Below are 20,641 nucleotides of genomic sequence, written 5' to 3'. Positions count from 1 at the left end.
CATAAATGGTCCTGCCAGATTGAATTTGGTAGTAAGTGGTCTTCAGGGATTGACCCAACAGATTGAGAAGTCATGAAGAGAATGTGGTCATTCTTGCGCAAATTTGCCTACATAGAGGAAGAGATGACCCCATTCCACAGGGTAGTTCTTCAGACAGATGCCCTCTACTACTTCATATAGAAGAAGATAGGCATCTTTCGCTGCCTTCTACGCCTTTGGGATCGAATATCCACAGCGAGGAAAATGAACCATGTTGTGTTACCAGCATTTCTTTGCTGGATTTATGCATGGTCAAGCTCTGCCATCAAAGGTACAGCGTTTTATAAACAACATATCGGTTTAAACCTGTCACATTATTGGCATCTATCTATATGGTGAAAAGAAGGAGATGCTACATAAAGAACATCCAACTAGAGAAAGCCATCAAAACAGAAGAAGGAGCTTTTAACAGACATTTGTAGATGCAAGGAAGAGCAGTTTCTCACCACTCTGCGACAGCAATACATCGCACTCTGCACAAATAGTAAAAAAAGCTAAGTGCTATGCAGCCTTCCTACAGAGAGATGTCAAAATGATCGGAGTATGCACTAGATTAAGACATCACCAATACAATGTCCCACAGGCAATAAATCAAATAATGAATGTGGTCAATGACATGGAAAAAAATGTGAAGAGCATGGAAGATGAACATGCAGCAGCAAAGAAAACAATGGTAGAAAAAAACAGAGAAGTGGCCAAACAAAACCATGCACTCAAAAAAGAAAATAAGAAACTCAAATCCCAGTTGGAAATGATAAAGATGGAAACAAGCTAGCATAGCCAATATCGAGAGGAGTCATGGCATTCTGGCTCAGTGGGTGCATACCTTCAGATGAAGTCTGGCTGAAGATCGGAGGTGATAAAGGAAGTGGTACCTTCAAGCTGATGGTTCAGCCAGCGAATGTAACTCGACCAAACAGCTTAGCGAACACGCGAGTAGTCCTCCTCTACCCTGGGGGGGGGGGGGGGGGAATCCGCATTCAATCTAGATGTTGAATTGACGTGGCATGATGGGCACATACCTTCAGATGAAGTCTGGCTGAAGATCGGAGGGGACAAAGGAGGTGGTACCTTCAAGTTGATGGTCCAACCAGCAAATGTGTCTTGACCAAACAGCTTAGCGAACATGCGAGTAGTCCTCCTCTACCTTGTGGGGGGGGGGGGGGGAGGGGGACTCCTCATTCAATCTTGACGTTGCGCTAAGCTGTTTCCATGCCCCAGGTCGAGGAGCTGTCTCCGTCAACTTTGAGGTTGGTAGACACTATGTAAAGTTCTATACAAAGAAGTACTCCGATACTGGTGATTCAAATTGTTACTCGATGTGCACAAAATCTTTATCAATATTTTATTTTCAGATTTAGAAACTAAATATCTATATTATTATGCTGGAACGGATGAGTAGCCAAGACACTCAACCTAAAAGGAAAGAAATCTTCCATCACAATAAGGAAGGTCGGCAACGTGGGAAAAGATTTAGAGACTGAAATCTACAAGATACCCGTCAGATCCGTAAAGAACCATTCACAGACTTATGTGATTACTGCAATAGGACTGCCGAGCATAAGTGATGATATAAAAGAGGTAGATGTTACTGACATTGCTGATAACTTTCTTTACAGGGGGAAGAAGATCAAGGTATTTGCATTTGGAGATTACGAGTATCTAAACCAAATGTATGCCTCACTGGTCCCAATTGTAAGCATTCAAAGGGATATGGTTGTTTATGAGCGTTTGTTGAGATTATTGAAATTTCCCGACGCTGTTCCCCAGCCTTGTTTTAAAGCACAACAATTTGCCTGTCCATTCATTATAATATTCAAATTGAATTGAGATTGATGCACAGACTAGATAATTTTGCAGAGGAAAGTATGATTACAGAATGAGGATTATCAGTAATAATTTTAAAGTATAAATCTCACAGAAAATGATTTAGAATTGATAATTGACCTTTCCTTGATTTTGTTGACCTTGTATTTCAAAATTCATCCAGGTCACCACTGCTGCTTATATTGCAACATCAGCAGGAAGGAATTGGTGACCCTACCCATGCAAATACCAGCAACTCGTCCCCGTACGCTGCAGACCCTGCATTCTTCCTTGGAGGTGTTTAAACAGCAAGGCATTTTCTCACCACTCTGCACGTATAGCAAAGCAGGCTAAGTGCTCTGCAGTCTTCCTACAGAGAGCTGTCAAAGGATACAATGAAGGAATCTGCTCTTGTGGGGACTTTGTCGTATCAAGATGTAGTAGATCTAGAAGGCCAGATCTACAAAAACATCCAGGGACCTGGCCTTACTCCTCTTCAAAGGAATGCTGTTGACTTGCTCAACAAGTAACAAGTTAGAAGAAGATTGTGTGTCACCAAACATCACAGAAAAGAACTTTATGAGAAATTATAGGCTAGGATATGAAGAGCTTTCAACTGAAATATAGAGGAAAGCCTTAGAACACAGTTTGCAGTGAAAGAAGTATACAACTGGCTAGACGTTCACAACCCGTGTAGCAAAGCAGGTTAAGTCCACTGCAGCCTCCCTACAGACTCAGAGAGCGGTCAAAGGATATAACGAAAGACTCTTCTCCTATGGGGCACTAATAAATACTGTGACGTATCAAGTTGTAGGAAACATTTAAAAGACAACAAGATGGGCCTCGACCGTTAATCGTTGAACAACAGGCATCTTCGGTTTTTCACAAGCGGAACTTTTCAACATGTGATGGGTGATCTAAAAAATATCTCACAGACATCACAAAGTAGAGCAATTGCAGCTGTTACTGATGCAATTTCAGTAAGATTCAGTGAATTTCTTAATTTCTGACGTGTTGATCTCTAGCAACGAAAAAGACCCAGTTCGTTGAAATAGCTACCATGCCAAATACTTTGGGCTGTATAGATTGCACCCATGTTGGTATCAAAGCACCAAGCGCAAACAAACATGGGTACGACAGCTCAGGCAAGCACAAATGTAGGCTTTTAGAGCAGCAAGAGATGCTGGGAAATCAGCCTATTTCACAAGGAATGACTTCCATAAAGTACTACGTCAATACTAGTGAGCTTAAGAAGGAAGAAATGTCAGAAAAAATATCAGATACGCTAAACAACTGTTCTAACACCTCACATACTGGCTGTAAGAATCCAAGAGTCAGCTTTCATGTCATTCCCAACCCAGCCAAGAGACCTGAGATTTGTTGGATGGATTTCTGCCTTGAAAGTTGATAAATACGACTTGAAAAAGTTCAGCCGCAGTAACGTAGTGTGCAGCGAACATTTCGTTGAGGAGGATTTCATAATAGACCTCCAAGCAAAACTGTTGGACACGAACGAGAAGACGAGACTGAAGGAAGATGCTGTGCCTTCAGTTTTTGAGCACATGCCTGTACCCAAACGTAGGAAATCAACAGAGAATAGAAAGTAATTAATACTTTTTCTGTTTTCATTTGAAATGCAGAGTTTATTGCTCTCTAGCTCTGAGCATGATACGCCAAATACCACTTACATCCAGCCATACCTGGTATCAGTCGGAATGGAGAAGAAGCCCAGTCAGTATTTCCTGGTGCTGCATAAGACGGTGGTAGCAGCTGGGGCAAATTTGGTAGAAGGGTTTGACCGCCTTTTCAAGGCCCATTACATGTACATGTTCAACGTTGAATATGCCTTGGTGCTTGAACCATTTTATCACTTTGTAGCTGTGTACCTCTATGATATTTTCCCACCATCCCAAGTTAGGGCTTCTGTTAGGTCACTATCATGCACCCTCAAAAACATGACTGAAACAAAGACATAAGAGCTGCTGCTAGTGTAGAGTACAGTAGATTGCTTTACAGTGCATATCAAAACTTTCCAAATAAAACTGGTTAGTCCTGAGTAGTCCAACCCTAGATACTTTGGTAAATCATTTTATTGTATTCTAAACAAAGATATTGAAAAAAGTAATGAGATAAAAAAAACACAAACCCTAAACAAAAGATCACTTTGACCAACTTTCGTTGGAAGTTTGATTTTAATCATTAGTAGAGTCATTCCAAGGCAAAAAAGGGCCTAACCTCAAAAAAACTGCAACAAAAGCTTTTTCAACGGTTTCTAGTAGTATATGACGTCAGCAATAACATACTAAAAATCTAAGAAAATCTAACTTCCGAAAAACCGTTTTTTTTCAAAATGGCGTCCAAAATGGAAGAGGTAGAGGCAAGGCCAGGGGTAGATGCAAGGGCAAAGGGAAGGCCAGTTCGAATTGCCAATTTAATTCATGTTGCCTAATGATTTTTTTTCTGACAATTCTTTCATTATGTAAATTTTGATATAAGAATCTCTGTTTAGAGAGCGCGATTTCCCGACTTTAATACTGAGCTGTCATTCATTATAATAAAATAGTTAAAGGTTCTATGAAATGCTGCAAAGATGTGAATTTATTTGTTAATATGTTGTTTTCTGAATATAATCCCATCCAAAATAACCGTGAAAAGAATCCCACTTCAAGTTCACAAGCTATTCAAAATTGAGGATTTTCAGCCAAATATGCCCGCCCCCCAAAAAATCTCCCCAAACAGAGTCGGAGTATCACGTGACCCTCTGAGGTCAGCAAAAGAACCAGCTTGTTGTTCGCGAACTGTTTCGAGTTACATAATATACGAGAAACGTGCATAGCTCCATTGGTTTCACATGTACTTCGAACTACTTGTCAAAATTTTGTTTGCCCTTCTCGATTGTTTCACTTTATTTTATTGAGCAATCAGCAGAATGCAAACGAGGTGCATTGTTGCTGGATGTTTAAATACCACTAAAGATGCAAGTCTACACAAATTTCCCAAAGACGTTACGTTGAGGAAAATTTGGACTTTGAAAGTTAAACTGACCAGAGGACAATGGACAGGACATACGGACACAAGTGTGATATGTTGCGCCTACTTCGAAAAATCAGATTTCGAAGAAGGTTTGTGGGCACAATTTGGATCAAAATTCCAGAAAAGATTGAAGCCAGACGCGATTCCAAGGAACATTAGATGTGATAATGACGAATCCAAGAGTAAAAGTCAAAGAAAGCAGCATCGGCCAGCAGCGGAAAAACGAAAAAGAATGAGGGTAAGATCGATGTACTTCATCTACTCCATCTCTTCTGTCACCTATACTTTTTGTACATGCATGGATGGTTACAGGGTGAGAGAGAGACTGAGTGAGAAGAGACAAGAGCAGCGAGATCTAGAGCAGTGTTCGTTAGTTTTAATAAATTTGTTACACTGGTGGCAGAACAGTGGGATTGGGACTTTAACATGGATATCAATTCGGTGATAGCTGGGCCAATATGAGCGACGACTTTGTAAAGTTTTATTGAACATCATGGCTACCATGAGAAAGAAACTAAGAATCCAAACTTGAATTAAAAGAATGTTACAATTCATCTGCGCACCTTCAAGTGCGGGTATTGCGACCGGTATCATTGATATGGAGTCAAATTACTGAGGCTATAAGGCAGTATGATGGCTAGAATGTTTGAGCGTGATTAGTTTCTTTGTGGTCGCGATTTCAACTTCGTGCTAATACGTTCTGCCCTGGTCATCAATGTACAAAAAAGTACTTTCAAAGAATGATATAAATTGCTGAGTAGGTACTTTTCTTTCCTTTCTTTCTTCTACTTTTATTTCTTTTTATTCAATTTTTTTCTCTCATTTCTATTCTTGTGTGTGTGTGTGTGTTGTGTAAGTGCGTGCTTGTATCACGCAAGTTTTTAAGATGATTTACTGGTATGTTCCCTATCTTCTTCTTGTCCATTACATGGCCCCAAGTACTAGCAGAATTCTGCTGCCTAGACCTAGGGGTCCTATCCATTATCTTGTATATTGTCACTGTTATTTGTTTCATGAAGGTTGAATAAAAGATTTAAATTTGCAAAAAGAGAAAAGCTTTGAACAAAGAGCTATGGAAATTAGCCTGAAAAGGTGTCATCTTCACATTCCCCCATTTCAACTAAAGTCTGCTATACCCAAGTGCATGTAATTCCATTCTCAAGATGGCAACTACATCCTCCCTAGTGCAGTACCAGCTGGTAAGATTCTTAGTAAGGTTTTATGAATAACAATAATAGTAATAATAATAAACTATTCTTATATAACGCACATCACAAAAATAAATTTAAGTTCCTATTTAAGTACCAATTTAGTTGGGAACTTAGTTAGATGGCAACTCGACATAAAAGACTGCCAGTGCTGCACAAACAATTATGTAAATAAACTACTGTATTCAGAATAATGAACTAATGATGTTCAACCATGGAAGCTAGGGATTTCAGTTTGCTACAAGGGCCTCGGTGGCAACAAGCATAGTAAGGTTATATCACTTTTATGAATGTGGTATCTGTTGTATGGCTTCTGATATCCGATGTTGAGAGAAGATTTCTTTGATGTTCCTGATCTGCGCTTTGGACAAGCCTCCTGCATAATGAGAGAATCAAGCAAATGAAAAAACATGGTGAATCAATACATTCAACTAATGTTATACACATACACACATGAAAAACATGGCTTTTATCCTCCCTTATCACCCGTAGGATGCCACAAGACTATAATTCACTCACATTGGAACCTCCCCCCCACCACCAAAAAAAAATTTCCGCTGTAATCGAACCTGAATGTTGAGGTGGTAAAAAAAACATGACGCCTTATCCAGGTTATCTCTTCTCAGCCTTGTTAACTCCAAGAACCCTGCATTCTTGTTTAAGGACGAATGGAAGTATTAAAAGTATAGACCAGTTTTGGACACGCCCCATCTCAAAAAATGAAATGGAAGCTCTTATTACCAATCATGTGAAAGAATATGTTTTGACTAATACGTGATGATACAAATTTTGCTGGGAAACCGCCTACTAATTGATATATTAGGTAAATGCTCATATCTATCCGGCCTGGATAGATATCGCATAGTCCCGTATACATCTTTCTGTGTACAGTGCTTGTAACTTTACCAAGACTGGGCCAAATTTCATATCATTTTGACCATGCTGGGTGGTCTAATCCCTCCTGGCAAAACTAGTGCAGATGGGGGCTTTAAGTTGTTTGACCTGAAACTCACCGTGTGTATGGACGGTAACACCAGTGGGTCTATTTCCTTTGAGGTCATCATAGAAAAGCTGAACATCAAAACAAGTCTGTCCGGAACTCGATAAGGTCAGATCAATGTTGTTGAAAGCATTGCTAGATGTGATCTCCCCTCGGATAAATTTCTGGCACTCCTCCTAAAAATAAAACGGTAAATATTTTGCTTAAACATATTTGTGGCTTACACCCAGTAAATAAGAACGATTGATCGATCTGTGATTGCAAAACAAGTCAGAAAAAATCTTGGAGCCAGCTGGACTGGGTGTAAGCCACAAACAATTTTAACAATTGAAATTTCTCACAGGAAGCATTTACTTTTATAAAAGATATAATATTTGTTGGGGTCGAGCATTTTAAGCTACCTGGAATACTGCACGTACAAACAATGAAATAGAGAGGCACAATATTGGACGAAACACAGTCTGTTAATAATCTAAATATTTTCTGTAAATCCCTTGCTATTAAGTCTGATTCGTGTCTGCTCTTTTTATGAACATCTGTTAAAAAAAGACTGCGGGTAAATAACCGTTACCCCGGCCAACAATTCCATGAAACTATAACCCTGGAGCTGTAATGTGCATACATGAAATTTCACAACTACAATACTGAACATTTAAAAAAAAATTATGATTGTCAATGGCAACCACAAAAGGAATTTTCTGCAGGAAAGTTTTCCAAATGGAAGAAAAAATGAAGCCATCAAAACAATAACTGATCTTGAACTTATCATCATCATGATCTCACTTTTACTCCAGGCTTTACTTTGTCAAGATATAAGGTTAGGGTATGCTTATCATTGGGTTTTAGGGGAGGTTTTGGCAAGTGTTGGGTCCAGAGTTTGAAATTAGGCATTTAGAAGTTTTGTTAGGTTTAGAAATTAACCATGGAAGCATTATAACACATACATGAACAGCATATAAATCTGTCATAAATGCGGCTTCCAAAAGTGACCTTAAAAACATATCAATTCACTCACTGTTGCTTCCTCCACTTGATGCCTTCTTGAAACGAATGCATTGAGACTGTCGCCGACCACCTGCACGAAGGCCTGCATGTCTGTGTTGAGGTGCTTCGTCTCAAAGTCCTTGATCGGTAGGAAATAGGGCAGGTTATGCTTGACGAGGTGTAGACTCTTGGCAGAGTTGAGGGATATGACTGCGTAATACGGCTGGAAGTACTGCCCCCGGTCGAAGGTGTCCCATCTCACCCGCACGCTGTTGCCGTCTGTCTTGTGAATTGTGCAGCCTGGATGGGACATGGTTACATGAACATCAACAATTTTGCATTAAAGTGACTCAGGAACATTGCCCCAGATTCTGAAACAAATCCTGGATTTAGCTCACGCTGCAATCATAATTATAAACCCTTAGGTCAGTCAGGAATCCTGTGACTTTTACAAGCACATCGCCTGTCTGATTATCAAGATATTTATGATTGGGAATCCAAATTTAAAAAAAATATATTTTAACAATTTTTATAACACTACAGTCTATTGGGGAAAATGAGTATTTTTTGAGGCACTTCATGGTCATTTTGAAACAATTTTTTTTTTAGGGCTTCAATATTACACCATATCACAGACACTGATAGCATGTAGGCCATGCATCTTAGATTTAACATTGTTAAACGAAAGCTGGATGTGTCAATTTTGTATGCACCAAGAGATAATTAGATGAAGTGGTTACACAGTTCCTAATTCACAGAGAGTTTGATTTTATGTTTCATGATACATATAATATGAGCAGTTTTAAAATTGCAAATTTAATGTGGTGTACAAAATAACGCCCTCTTTCTCTTGCTGTATACTATTATCTTTGCAAAGCATGAAAACAAATAACAATTCTGAGCAATTCAATATTATCTGCCTTTATTTCATCATCCACTGTTGCATACAAATAATCCAGTAAGCTTCAAGAGTTCCAACTCTGAATCAAATCCCTTTTCTCTTATGCACTCTTTTACAGCACAGAGGTGGTATTCTGAAAACTGTTTTATCTCTTATTTTAGTGATAAAATCTTACTATTGAGACAAATTTGAGTAGCACACCTTAACTTGTGTTTGCCCAAATGGCTTTACAAACTATCAACTTACACAGCCACCCATGCAAAGTCATTGACAAATGCCTTGTCATAATTTGAATTTGTCATGATAAATAATATATTTCTCAGGAGAATATTATGTTTCCCCATCTCCCTTTGTTTATAAAAGCAGTGTAGACTACGTGTTACAATTTCAACATTTCAGTTGCAATACTCCTTGTAAATATTTGTACGGCACATTCTGATTACCGGTATAAGCTCTTTTCTCACCTGTGAGTCTATAGGACACAGACAGTTCCCTCTGTTTAAGCTTGGTGGCTTCGGTCACAGCACCTTTGAGAGTCTTTTTGTCCATTCTCTTCATGGTTTCTTTGACGGCCATCACCAAGGCTTTCTTGTCTTCAGAATCTGTGTTCTGCAAGATCGGGCCCAGAACCTGCACAAACAGAGGAAAAAAGAAAAATAATAAAAATAATAATAATCCTTTAAAGTCCACTCCAAATTTTATTAAGTTAAACCGAAAATAAAATTATTTTAGCCCAATTGATCGTGAGTCTGGCAGCCACTGAGCAACGTTGCTCTATCCCTTGTTGAAATGGATTATCATAGCACTTTTATTTCCAAACATGTGGTGATGAAATATTGACTACCGGTACACAAAAACAATCTAGTGCTGGTTCATGTTTCCTGGTGGTACTCACGCTTCAAACAGATTAATCTAATTCTTAATCATTAATGGCCCAGGTTCTTAAGATGCCAAACTTTAAGCCAAGTTTAATTTAGACCCTATGATATCTCAAGAATACGATTTAGGTTGCCAATCTAAGAAGTGCTGAAAGTCAACCTCTACATCACCACAGATCAGAATGTATCCAAGTTGTAAGAAACTAAGCCTTCTCCAATTAACAAATTAGCTTCGGAAGGAAAATTCAAGTAAAATTCAAGCCATATTACCCGGGGTGATAGTGAGCACTGAAAAAAAAAAATAGGTTGTTATTTTTTTCTCAACCCCCCCCCCCCCCCCCCCCCCTTGACTAAAAAAAAAAAGCATTTGGGGGAACAATGGCATCTAACAACATTTCCCCCTTTTTAGTATGAAAATGGGGGTAATAATGAGGAAAAAATGGAAAAATCTCGGAAAATCCAGAGAATAGGGGTAAAATTGGGGTAAAAATCACGAGAAAAAATTCGGGGAAAAATAAATAAATCAGGTAATTATCAGGCCTGTGTTTAACGTGGGCATTCATGTACCTTGTTTGGTGAGTTTGCAATCTGGACCTTGAGGAGATCCCTCCTCTCTTGGAGCTGGTGCACCGCTTTCTGAAGGTCCCTCAGCATCCTCTCCTGCTTGGCCCTGGTCTTGGAGCCATGTCTCAGGTCCTGGGCTTGCTGCTCCAACTTCTGGAGATGATGCAAAGTTCCTGGAATCACCAAGAGGAGGTGTGAAGGTTTACATTAATTTTCAAATAAAGGTTTGAAGAATTAGAAAGATTTTTGTTGTCTCTCTTCTGTTTTTCTTTAATTATTTACCCCCTTACTGTCTATGATAGTCATAGTGAAAGCAAAATTTAATTTAGTATTTGATACCAGTGACATTTTTCACAGACACAAATAATTAGGCAAATAACTCTAGAAAATGTCAAGACTACTAAGTCCTTCCTTGATCCTTGGGTCCAGAAATATATTTAAACCAAAGAAATACTTCAAACTTTCAAAGTTCAAACAGTTTGAGATTTTTTTTAATATTTTTTTTAAAGGGCCACTCTAACCCAACTAACATAGCCTTTTAAAACATGAATAAACCTCTACTTATTAATATTGTAGCCTCTGATTTTTCAGAAAATCTCTAAATTGACCTCCAAAATGATAATAGCCATCCATTTTTCACAGTTCTCGCGCTTGCTGGGTTACGCCCCTCGAAAAAAGGTAATATGGTCACGTGGCTTGATGACGCTTTTGACATCATTGCGGGGATGTCCGATTTGATAATTTCATAATTAGGAATGATGAAATTGCCAGAAAGGCAGAAACGTACTGGGATTATCAAGTGCACGTTATTTTTCAGATAAATCTCTTTTTTTTCTTCAATTAATATTAGTTTGCCTTTTAAAAGACATTTTAATGCCTAAATCACCCTTCTTTTCACCGAAGAGGCGCCTGCAGTGACGTCAAATGCGTCATCACCGAAACTGGGTTTTTTATGCACGTTCTGAGTCAATGACATCATTTTTAATGCTAGATTCCAGAATTATTGATGATTTCTAAGAAAAATCATTGTCATGTTCGGAATCTCCGTCAAAAATTATTGTTCATGTTTTTTTTCTTCATTTTTTTAGCCCAGTTTGGTTAGAATGGACCTTTAAATAAAGTTTCAAATTTATATTCAAATCAAGTCACAAGCTAGATCTATTCAGGCAAATTGCTTTAGGTCTAGATCTAGGCCTATAAGTTAAACGTCTTTGACTTCAACTTCAAGAAGAGTTCGAATAAATTATAAGCCAGATATAAAGCACATCATTATCCACGCCTTTTTCTGGATTAGACAAGGCCAAGGTAACACTAACAAGCTAGCTCAAGAGACTCAACAACTCGAGCCCAACATCATCATAGCTCTGTCCGCCGGGGGCTGCTGCGGCCTTCGCGCTTCGCCAGGGTGTGGAGCTGTCCAGCATGCATCCAAAGGGGGTCCAGACAACTCGCCACAAAGACAACCCGCCCCAAGACAACCCGCCACAATACCCTGGACATCCCGCCACAATACCCTGGACAACCCGCCACAATACCCTGGACAACTCGCCACAGCCTTTTCGGACAACTCGCCACACTTTTTCCCATCATGATTTCTAGATCTAAAATGAAATGAAATTGTCATTTTTCATGATTTTCGTGCTTTTATAAACACAGTCATTACAAAGAATAAAGAATAAAGTTGATTTCCCTAATTGTAACAATAATATATATTGAAATGAAATTGTCATTTTTCATGATTTTCGTGCTTTTATAAACACAGTCATACTCGCCACACTTTTTCCCATCATGATTTCTAGATCTAAAATGAAATGAAATGGTCATTTTTCATGATTTTCGTGCTTTTATAAACACAGTCATGACAAAGAATAAAGAATAAAGTTGATTTCCCTAATTGTAACAATAATATATATTGAAATGAAATTGTCGTTTTTCATGATTTTCGTGCTTTTATAAACACAGTCATACTCGCCACACTTTTTCCCATCATGATTTCTAGATCTAAAATGAAATGAAATGGTCATTTTTCATGATTTTCGTGCTTTTATAAACACAGTCATTACAAAGAATAAAGAATAAAGTTGATTTCCCTAATTGTAACAATAATATATATTGAAATGAATTGTCATTTTTCATGATTTTCGTGCTTTTATAAACACAGTCATTACAAAGAATAAAGTTGATTTCCCTTGTAACAATAATATACTTTTGATCTAGAGGTCTATAACAGCTGCATTTTTCTGTCCCAGAATTTTTTTAATGGTAGGATACTGGAAGCACTGGCGTACTGATAGGGGGGGGGGGCAGTTGACCCGCGAAATAAAATTGGAATGTGGTTTATTTCTAGATTTTCTGGGTTACTTTCGTGATATAAATAATTTAATATTGCTATATTTCTGTCTATGTGGCAAGGGTTTATTGCAAAGGTCCATGTCATGTAAATTTAAATTTAATTATGAAATACATTCTCATGAAACTCGTAATGCTGGTAATTTTCATTTTCCTAAAATTCTGTACAAATTAATGTTTTAAAGGGCCAGTTTTATGGAAAAATATCCCGTTTAATATGAAAAACTCTAAATAAATTAGTATTTTTAAACGATTGTATAAATCCCATATTCTATCATTGTATTCCAGTCAAAATAAATGACATTACGTTTAAGTTAATGCACTTCTCCTTCCTTTTTTTCTTCTTCTTGGTGTTCAGGCTCCCTCTGCTTTCTCTTTCCTTTTTTTCTTTTCTCAACAATACAGTATATACTTGCTAAGGGATTGACGCTAATAAGGCTAATTGCCCTTTTTGTTAATCCCACATTTTTCTTGTAATCAATCTTTTATCTGATAAGATAAAATTTCATTTGACTCTATGGACCCCCTTCAGGGGTATGATAGCACCACATATTTACAACACAATACAGAAAAATATATAAAACAAGGTAAGATATGATAATAAAATACATAGACATGATATATACATTTTTATATTTCTAAAACACAATAAACATGAGCTAAAGACTAAGTATACCCTACATACAATTTAAAGTTATAAGTCTAAAATATCACGTGGATTGGTTTGTCTACCACTACGAGTAGGCCTATTACACTTTTAGTAACAAAAATAGGACCACGCCTTTTAGCATTATGATCCAACAAAAAGAATTGTATTATAACTGTTATGAATTTTACGAGTTTTCTTAATTGCTTAACGCTAGATATACCATGTTTGTATGTTTTAATATTTTTTTAATGAAGAATGATATCAAATGAATTGAATTGAATGGAACGTTCCATATCCTCTCGACTTCTATCCTGAGGTCTTCATACTTGAGACGTCTCTTTCTTTGACGGCGATGTTGATGTCATGGGGAACGATGACCTCGATGATATTTACTTTGTTGTTGTCCCTGAAGACAATGTCTGGATTCTTGCAGTTATTATTAGTACTTTTTATTATTGTTGTCGTCATCATCATCACCGTCGTCGTTAAATTGTAATCATCATCATCATTATTATTATTATTATTATTATTATTATTAGTAGTAGTAGTAGTAGTAGTAGTAGTAGTAGTAGTGAAGTAGTAGTAGTATTAGTATAGTAGCAGTATAGTAGAGTAGTACTACTACTACTCTATATATATATATGAAATATATATATTTCAGTGGGGAATATATTTGTTGTCACTGCCAGGATTACCAAAGAGGCCGGGACGAGCATTCCTGACATCGCAACCAGTTTGGCGCGCCGGAAGCACTTTGGGATTGGGTTGGGTCACTTGGGTGGGGGGTGGGGAATATTCCAGGGGGCTCACCCTCCAGGGGCAGTGGCGTAATGCGCAAAAACGTTTTTGGGGCAGAAGAAAAATCTGCATCGCCACCACTCTTACACGTAACATGCAGGCCCCTGGCGGAACGTTTTTTGAAGTGGAGTATCAACAATCTGATAGAGCGTATAGCGAGCAAAGTGAGTTGAGCGCAAATTGACGTGGAGTGGGGTCCAGGGGTCAAGGGGTGGAGCCCCCAGAAGCTCATGGGTTCTATGTATGTATACTTACGGTCCGATGAGCATCCATGGGCCCACGTTAGGGCCCTTAGTGGGGTCCAGAGGACGGAGCCCCTGTAAGCTCAGGGGATTTAGGCATTTAATTACGCCAAGATGAGCATATTTTGAAACATCATTTGTGAAACTAGCAGGCCACTCGTTCTTTCTTCCTCTTTCTCTTTAACATACTTTTTCAAAAAGTGCAGGCCCTGACATAAAGGCTTCAAAATAAGCATATTTGTTGGTTGCCTGATTGTAATTTTTCCAACAAACGCATAAAAAGGTATAATTATAAAAAAATGAGAATAAATCCCTGAAAATCATGTCATTTCAGCAACAATTGTAAATCACTGGTATCGAATTAGAAATAAACCACTTTGTATTTTTATTTGGGGAGCAACTGCCCCCCCCCCCCCATCAGTGTTCAGGAGGGGCTCATGTCTTCTCACCCCTATAATAAAAAATACACGCACGCTTTCCCATCCTCTCACAATAAATGTCAAGGATACATAATTATGCGCGTATCGCTATTATAAAATCCTCCATTGATGAATATAGGGGCATGCAGAATGTTTAGGAAATTTTAAATCCAGTTCACTTTCCTAATTTTCTTTGAATGGAATATCATTTTAATTTGATTCAATTTAGGTTTTATTATTTTTGTATGTTCTTTTTGGTTACTAAAAAGTAATCAATTATACTGCTTTATTGCTGATTTTTTGATTTTTTGATTTTTTTTTTTGGGGGGGGAGTGGAAATTCGTTTTGACCCCCACCCCCCCCCCCCCCCCCCACACACACACAAACTTTTTCGTTGGGAGGAGGGCGATTCCCCTGCCCCCACTTCTGGCGCCTATGATCGCAAGAATGGCTGGATTTCTGAAAAAGGGGCACCTACAAAGGGACACATCAACAATAATAACAAACATTTTTAGATATTTGTATAAAGGCCTACGCCTTCGTCAAGATTGTGAATACATTACCACGAACGACATCAATATTTGTTTATTTCTTTACGTGGAACAACATATTGTTTAAGCAACGTACTTCGCAATTTGGTTTGATGGACTGAATATCGATTTTCGAGCAAGCGAGCTAAAAGTATAAGGTCCCGTTTGAAAACACATGATGAATATTAAAGACAATCTAATGTCTGAAGAATGACTGAAAAGTTCTTTTATGTAATTATGAATAACATTATAATTAAAACATCTGAGAAAGAAAAGTAGGCACTTATCAGAAGGGAAAAGGACATGTACAAAATGATAAGGGGGCACTTTAGGGGAACCTGAAAAAGTGGAGGCACAGTGCCCCCTCCCCAACCAAGAATGCCGCCTCTGACTGTGGGCAAAAGTGCGAAACTAACCCAGAAAATCTAGAAATAAACCACATTTCAATTTTATTTCGCGGGTCAACTGCCCCCTCCCCCATCAGTACGCCAGTGCTTCCAGTAGGCCTATCCTTCCATGAATTCCTACCATTAAAAATTATCAGAAGGGAAAAGGACATGTACAAAGGATAAGGGTGCACTTTAGGGGAACCTGGAAAAGTGGGGGCCAGTGTCCCCCCCCCCCCCCCCCCCAACCAAGAATGCCGTAACTCGTAGTCGTACTGGCTTGGGTTCGTCCAAAATAGATTCTTGTTGCAAGCGCAAGGAAAATCATCTTTATTCTTTAGAACAGCTCTCAAAATACTCACAATTTCCATGTTTCCTGTCATAACTGTGTTTATAAAAGCACGAAAATCATGAAAAATGACAATTTCATCTAAGATGAGGGATTTTAGATCTAGAAATCATGAGGGGAAAAAAGTGTGGCGAGTTGTCCGAAAAGGCTGTGGCGAGTTGTCCAGGGTATTGTGGCGGGTTGTCCAGGGTATTGTGGCGGGATGTCCAGGGTATTGTGGCGGGTTGTCTTGGGGCGGGTTGTCTTTGTGGCGAGTTGTCCAGGATTCATCCAAAGATAAAAGAAGCTACATCCACAAAACCACAGTCCACACCACACACACAGCACAGACGACAGTGATTCTAATTCTAATTTTTCACCGATGCAAAAACAAAATATACTGTAAAGGCCTACTCACCTCTCGATAACCTTTCTGTTAGAACTTCCATAGCTGATAATAATAGCAAATATATAGATCTAGGTCAGTTTAGAATGTAACAGTTGACAGTTTTGTCGCAGAATTCATTCGTAGTGACCGCCGCTGATATATGATAATAATATCAAAGATGACTATATTTTTTAATCTATAGAATACTTTAAGATAATAAAAAGTAAGATAATAAAACAAAATATTGAGTAATATTTTATTTTAGTATTCTATATTAAGTTGTAAAGTTTAAGTTGTATTACCAAACCTAATTAAGAAAAATTTACTTGACCAAGCTTCATTAAAATAAAAAAATGGCAGCCTCCATGGTCCAATATGTCGTTGTAAGAGGCGACCTTTTACATGCTTTGAAATGGCCGACAGGTGCTGTTATCGCGCAGGTGATTGTTATATAGTACTTCTAGTATCCAAATGACGATTCGATATATTTTCATTGATGATTCATTCATGAAATAAATAATTTGTGACAAGAGTAACTTTAATGTTGTCCCACATACAGCAACTCGTGTGAGTGCTTAGGCGCTACACTGCAAAAAGGGAAGAGAAGAGCCGAGAAGAGAGCGAGTCGACTGATCGTACATGTATTGCGTGTTTTTGTTTGTTTGATTGTTTAATGTTTATTTTTTTTGTTAATATTGATTGTTGTTTTCATAATGTTATTTCTTTCTTTCTTTGTTTAACCTTTTCTTTGAGGTTGAATCTTCTTTTTTTTAAATTTAAATTAATAATTAAAATTTTTAAATGATCTTTCATTTCTGATATTATAATCATATTCGTCATTTGTCTATCATTCTTATTTTAAACCAAAAAGTTATTTTGTTTGGAGATATGTTCTAATGAGACTACTTCTAGCTTCAGCAAATCCCTCTCCTAGACATGTGGAGAAGCAATTGAAAATAAATCCTAAAACGTGAAATAAATTCCATTATTTCTCCAGATTTTGGTAGGCTCTTTGAATGTAATAAACAAGAAAAAAGTCAAATCTGAATGATAAATCCCATTATTTTGACAGCTATACTGGAAATGAAGAAAAGGGTCTACATTCTCTATTGTAATCCTTGCATTAAATGTATTTTAACAGATTTGTATACAAAGATTGAAAAGATAAAAATCGGAGGAGAATATAACTCCAAATAAGGAAAAGTGTTAAAAGTAATTCAACTAATTGAATAATATATAACTATGTATTTGACTTTTCCTTATTAGATGGCCATAACATACACCGATACTGCGAATGGTAGAAATTTCATTAATAAATGGTTAAGTTGGTTATTTTTCTCATTTGAATTTAGGCATGCCATGCTTGTACTGCTGTGATACATCTTTTCAAGGAGGATGAAAATGTTGTAAAATATACATCAGATCTGGACAACATGCACAAAGTTGTTCTTGAGGTAAACAGAGTATTCACAAGATCTTTACTTGTTTGATTGCATCACTAAAGGAAGCAGAGATTGACGATGTGAAATACCCATATTTTAACAACATAACTTATTTCACTCTAATAGAATGAAGAAGAGGATTAACAGTAACAATGTACATTGTCTTTGAATAGTTAATTATGAGAAATAACTTGGGACAAACTATATCACTGGTAAGTCTGCTAGTGGGAGTTCTGTCACTAAATATTCACCTAAAGCTCAGAAACCTGCAGAGACAAAGAATTAATTAAATTCATCATTTCAAGATGATAATTAGTCAACAATGTATGGTACAAAATACAAGTCCAATATTATCAATACCATTACTACTATACTACAACAAACAAAAAAACAATGTAAAGTACATTGTGATTGTACTATACAAGTAATTCCTTAATTGTATTTTCTTTCTTTATTTCTTTGTTTTAGGCAAAGAATGAAGCGGATGTTAGGACTTTATCAGAGAAGTTGAAAGAAAATAACATTGATCACAAACTGTGGATTGAACAACCCGAGGATTATGCCACCTGCCTTGCAGTGAAACCGTATCCAAAGGAGGAGGTCCAGAAGTTTTTCAAGAAATTTAAGCTCTTTAAATGATATCAACTGGCTTGTGTATAAAATCTACCATGGACTTCTGCTATTAAAAGGACTACTGACAGTGACAGGGATGAAAGTTTTCAAGCTTTTGTATGTCCACGTTCAGGCCCCGTAACACCTCAGCCTCAAGGCTTTGTCAAGCATTGTATTGTATAGAAAATATGGGGTTCCAATGGTGACCCGACATTTGCTTCAGTGGCATTTTCTCTCGGCCTCATCTCATTAAAGATGTAGGTTTTACTTCAGTTACATCAGTTACAATTAAGGTTAGGGATTGTGGTTCAGGGCTAAAGTTAGGAATTTGTCCGTGGAGTAATTGGAGATGAAGAGTTGATCTCTAAGCATACATGTAGATGTGCTTCACATCATTGTACACTGTCCCTCTCTCAGTTTAGAATTCCTGCTTGTGCAATTCTACAAGCATCATTGAATCAATGATCCACAATGATTTACTGTGTCTGGTTCTAACTCCTAAAAGGATGCTGCTTAGATGAATGGGAAATACACCATTGAGTCAGGAGAAACTTTATTTCAAGTAATATTTTCTTAAGCATTCATCGAAGGCTACAAGACTAGACAGTAGTTTAAAAGTCATTGTTATGTGCTAAAACATGCATTTTGTTTGATATTGCCTGTTGTACATATACTTTGAATTGATTTTGAATCATGTGCTGTCATTTAAATGTTCATTTTAGTAGGTTATTTAATGACAGTCTGCCCAAAATAGGGTACATTTTGAAGGGGGGGAAGTAAAAGAAAACATAAATGAATCAGTGAATGATCTAAATCATTTGTTAAAGTTAAGAGTACAAAATTTGTGAATTTTTCAAAGTTTGTAAAGATCGTTTCTCAAATTGATAACTCTTTGACACCTTCTAAACAATTCTCATTAATTCCATTTTTTTCAGAAAACCCATCTTGGGCTCCTGAACTACATGTACTCATTGATCCGTTGGAAATATGTTCTAAAAATGTCATGAAATGAATATATATCTACTTTCTTATCAAATTCATAAATTGGAATACCTTTGTCAATTTTATGTTCAATGCAAAAGTGGGTAGCTGTAAAGGGAATTGATCAACTTGTGTAGTGAAGGTCATAACTTTTTTAAAAATACATGAAAATCATTCTTATCCTAGATCAAGCTTTTCTCAAATTCGACTGACCCATTTTTCTGTTGTTTTATTTGGTTTTGTTCTGCATTCATTTTGAATTTATTTATGATCTGGATTAACTCATGAGGGACTTAGTGTATAAATAATACCACATGCAAATTGTAAAAGAAAATATCTACACTGTATTTCATTTGTAAATTATGAGGAAATAAAGAAAAAAATCAATACAAAACTTTAAACAGTGATGATTTGAAATACATTTTAATGACTATAATTGAAACTACAATTTCTCATATAATATGGAAATATTTTATGTCATATTACTGAGACAAGGCATACATGGGAACAATACACTATATACATTACTCACATCAACTTTTCCTACAACACTTCATGAGGATTTTCTGAACTAAATCAATGACCCTGTGTTCAGAAATGAGTGAATACCATACAGGTTTACTAAACAACCAGAAACTTTAGTGAACGATTGCAGCAATGAACTTTCCTGAACTGCAATAATGCAATGTTGTGGTTCATCTGAGCATATCAGCAGAAATAAAATTGACCTATAGGCTATACCCAACCAGGGGGGTGTTTCACAAAGAGCCTAAGTCAAACTTAACTCTAAGTTGGACTTAAAAAATTATGGAGAGCCATTTGTAGCCTTGAAATAAAATATATTTTAGTATTTTAGACTTTCCATAAATTCCACATCAGGAACATGAAATCTCCTTGATAATAGAAAATATGAATGATTTGAATCAACATGTTATGCCTTTTAAAATAACTTAACTTATACAAACAATTTTCATAGATGCTAATGGCTTTCCATGATTGTTAAGTCCAACTTAGGATCTTTGTGAAACACCTTTGGCACTGACAGCAGTCCAATACATATAGGACAATTTTAACTGATTTACATATCACAATGAGATGAGTGCC

The 20,641-nt window shown here is 37.1% G+C and overlaps 2 protein-coding genes across 2 annotated transcripts; one reads left to right on the top strand and one right to left on the bottom strand.

Annotated features, from left to right (window-relative positions):
• Nucleotides 1–5,014: 5,014 nt before the first annotated feature.
• LOC105438037 (centromere protein O-like) lies at nucleotides 5,015–16,643 on the bottom strand. Its single transcript, XM_030974775.1, has 6 exons — nucleotides 16,533–16,643; nucleotides 10,417–10,586; nucleotides 9,436–9,601; nucleotides 8,102–8,370; nucleotides 7,100–7,262; nucleotides 5,015–6,462 (listed from the first exon to the last, which is right to left on the bottom strand). Exons 1-6 carry the CDS (start codon nucleotides 16,561–16,563, stop codon nucleotides 6,371–6,373), a joined length of 891 nt encoding a protein of 296 aa, XP_030830635.1. The 5' UTR covers nucleotides 16,564–16,643; the 3' UTR covers nucleotides 5,015–6,370.
• A 185-nt stretch (nucleotides 16,644–16,828) lies between these two features.
• On the top strand, nucleotides 16,829–19,926 carry LOC764855 (putative peptidyl-tRNA hydrolase PTRHD1). Its single transcript, XM_001201407.4, has 3 exons — nucleotides 16,829–16,942; nucleotides 17,855–17,956; nucleotides 18,413–19,926. The coding sequence occupies exons 1-3, from the start codon at nucleotides 16,856–16,858 to the stop codon at nucleotides 18,581–18,583; spliced, it is 360 nt and encodes a 119-aa protein (XP_001201407.3). The 5' UTR covers nucleotides 16,829–16,855; the 3' UTR covers nucleotides 18,584–19,926.
• The last annotated feature ends 715 nt before the right edge of the window (nucleotides 19,927–20,641 follow it).

This window comes from Strongylocentrotus purpuratus, unplaced genomic scaffold (assembly GCF_000002235.5).
Source record: "Strongylocentrotus purpuratus isolate Spur 01 unplaced genomic scaffold, Spur_5.0 spur5_scaffold_7, whole genome shotgun sequence".
Lineage (NCBI taxonomy): Eukaryota > Metazoa > Echinodermata > Echinoidea > Camarodonta > Strongylocentrotidae > Strongylocentrotus > Strongylocentrotus purpuratus.
This window is presented reverse-complemented; position numbering and strand designations above follow the sequence as displayed.

Coding starts and splice junctions, on each gene's coding strand:
- LOC105438037 (XM_030974775.1), bottom strand. CDS start 16,563: ATGGAAGTTCTAACAGAAAGGTTATCGAGAG. Junction 10,587..16,532: donor AACAGAAAGGTTATCGAGAG/GTGAGTAGGCCT, acceptor TGGTGATTCCAG/GAACTTTGCATCATCTCCAG. Junction 9,602..10,416: donor TTGCAAACTCACCAAACAAG/GTACATGAATGC, acceptor CTGTTTGTGCAG/GTTCTGGGCCCGATCTTGCA.
- LOC764855 (XM_001201407.4), top strand. CDS start 16,856: ATGGCAGCCTCCATGGTCCAATATGTCGTTGTAAGAGGCGACCTTTTA. Junction 16,943..17,854: donor CAGGTGCTGTTATCGCGCAG/GTGATTGTTATA, acceptor ATTTGAATTTAG/GCATGCCATGCTTGTACTGC. Junction 17,957..18,412: donor TGCACAAAGTTGTTCTTGAG/GTAAACAGAGTA, acceptor TCTTTGTTTTAG/GCAAAGAATGAAGCGGATGT.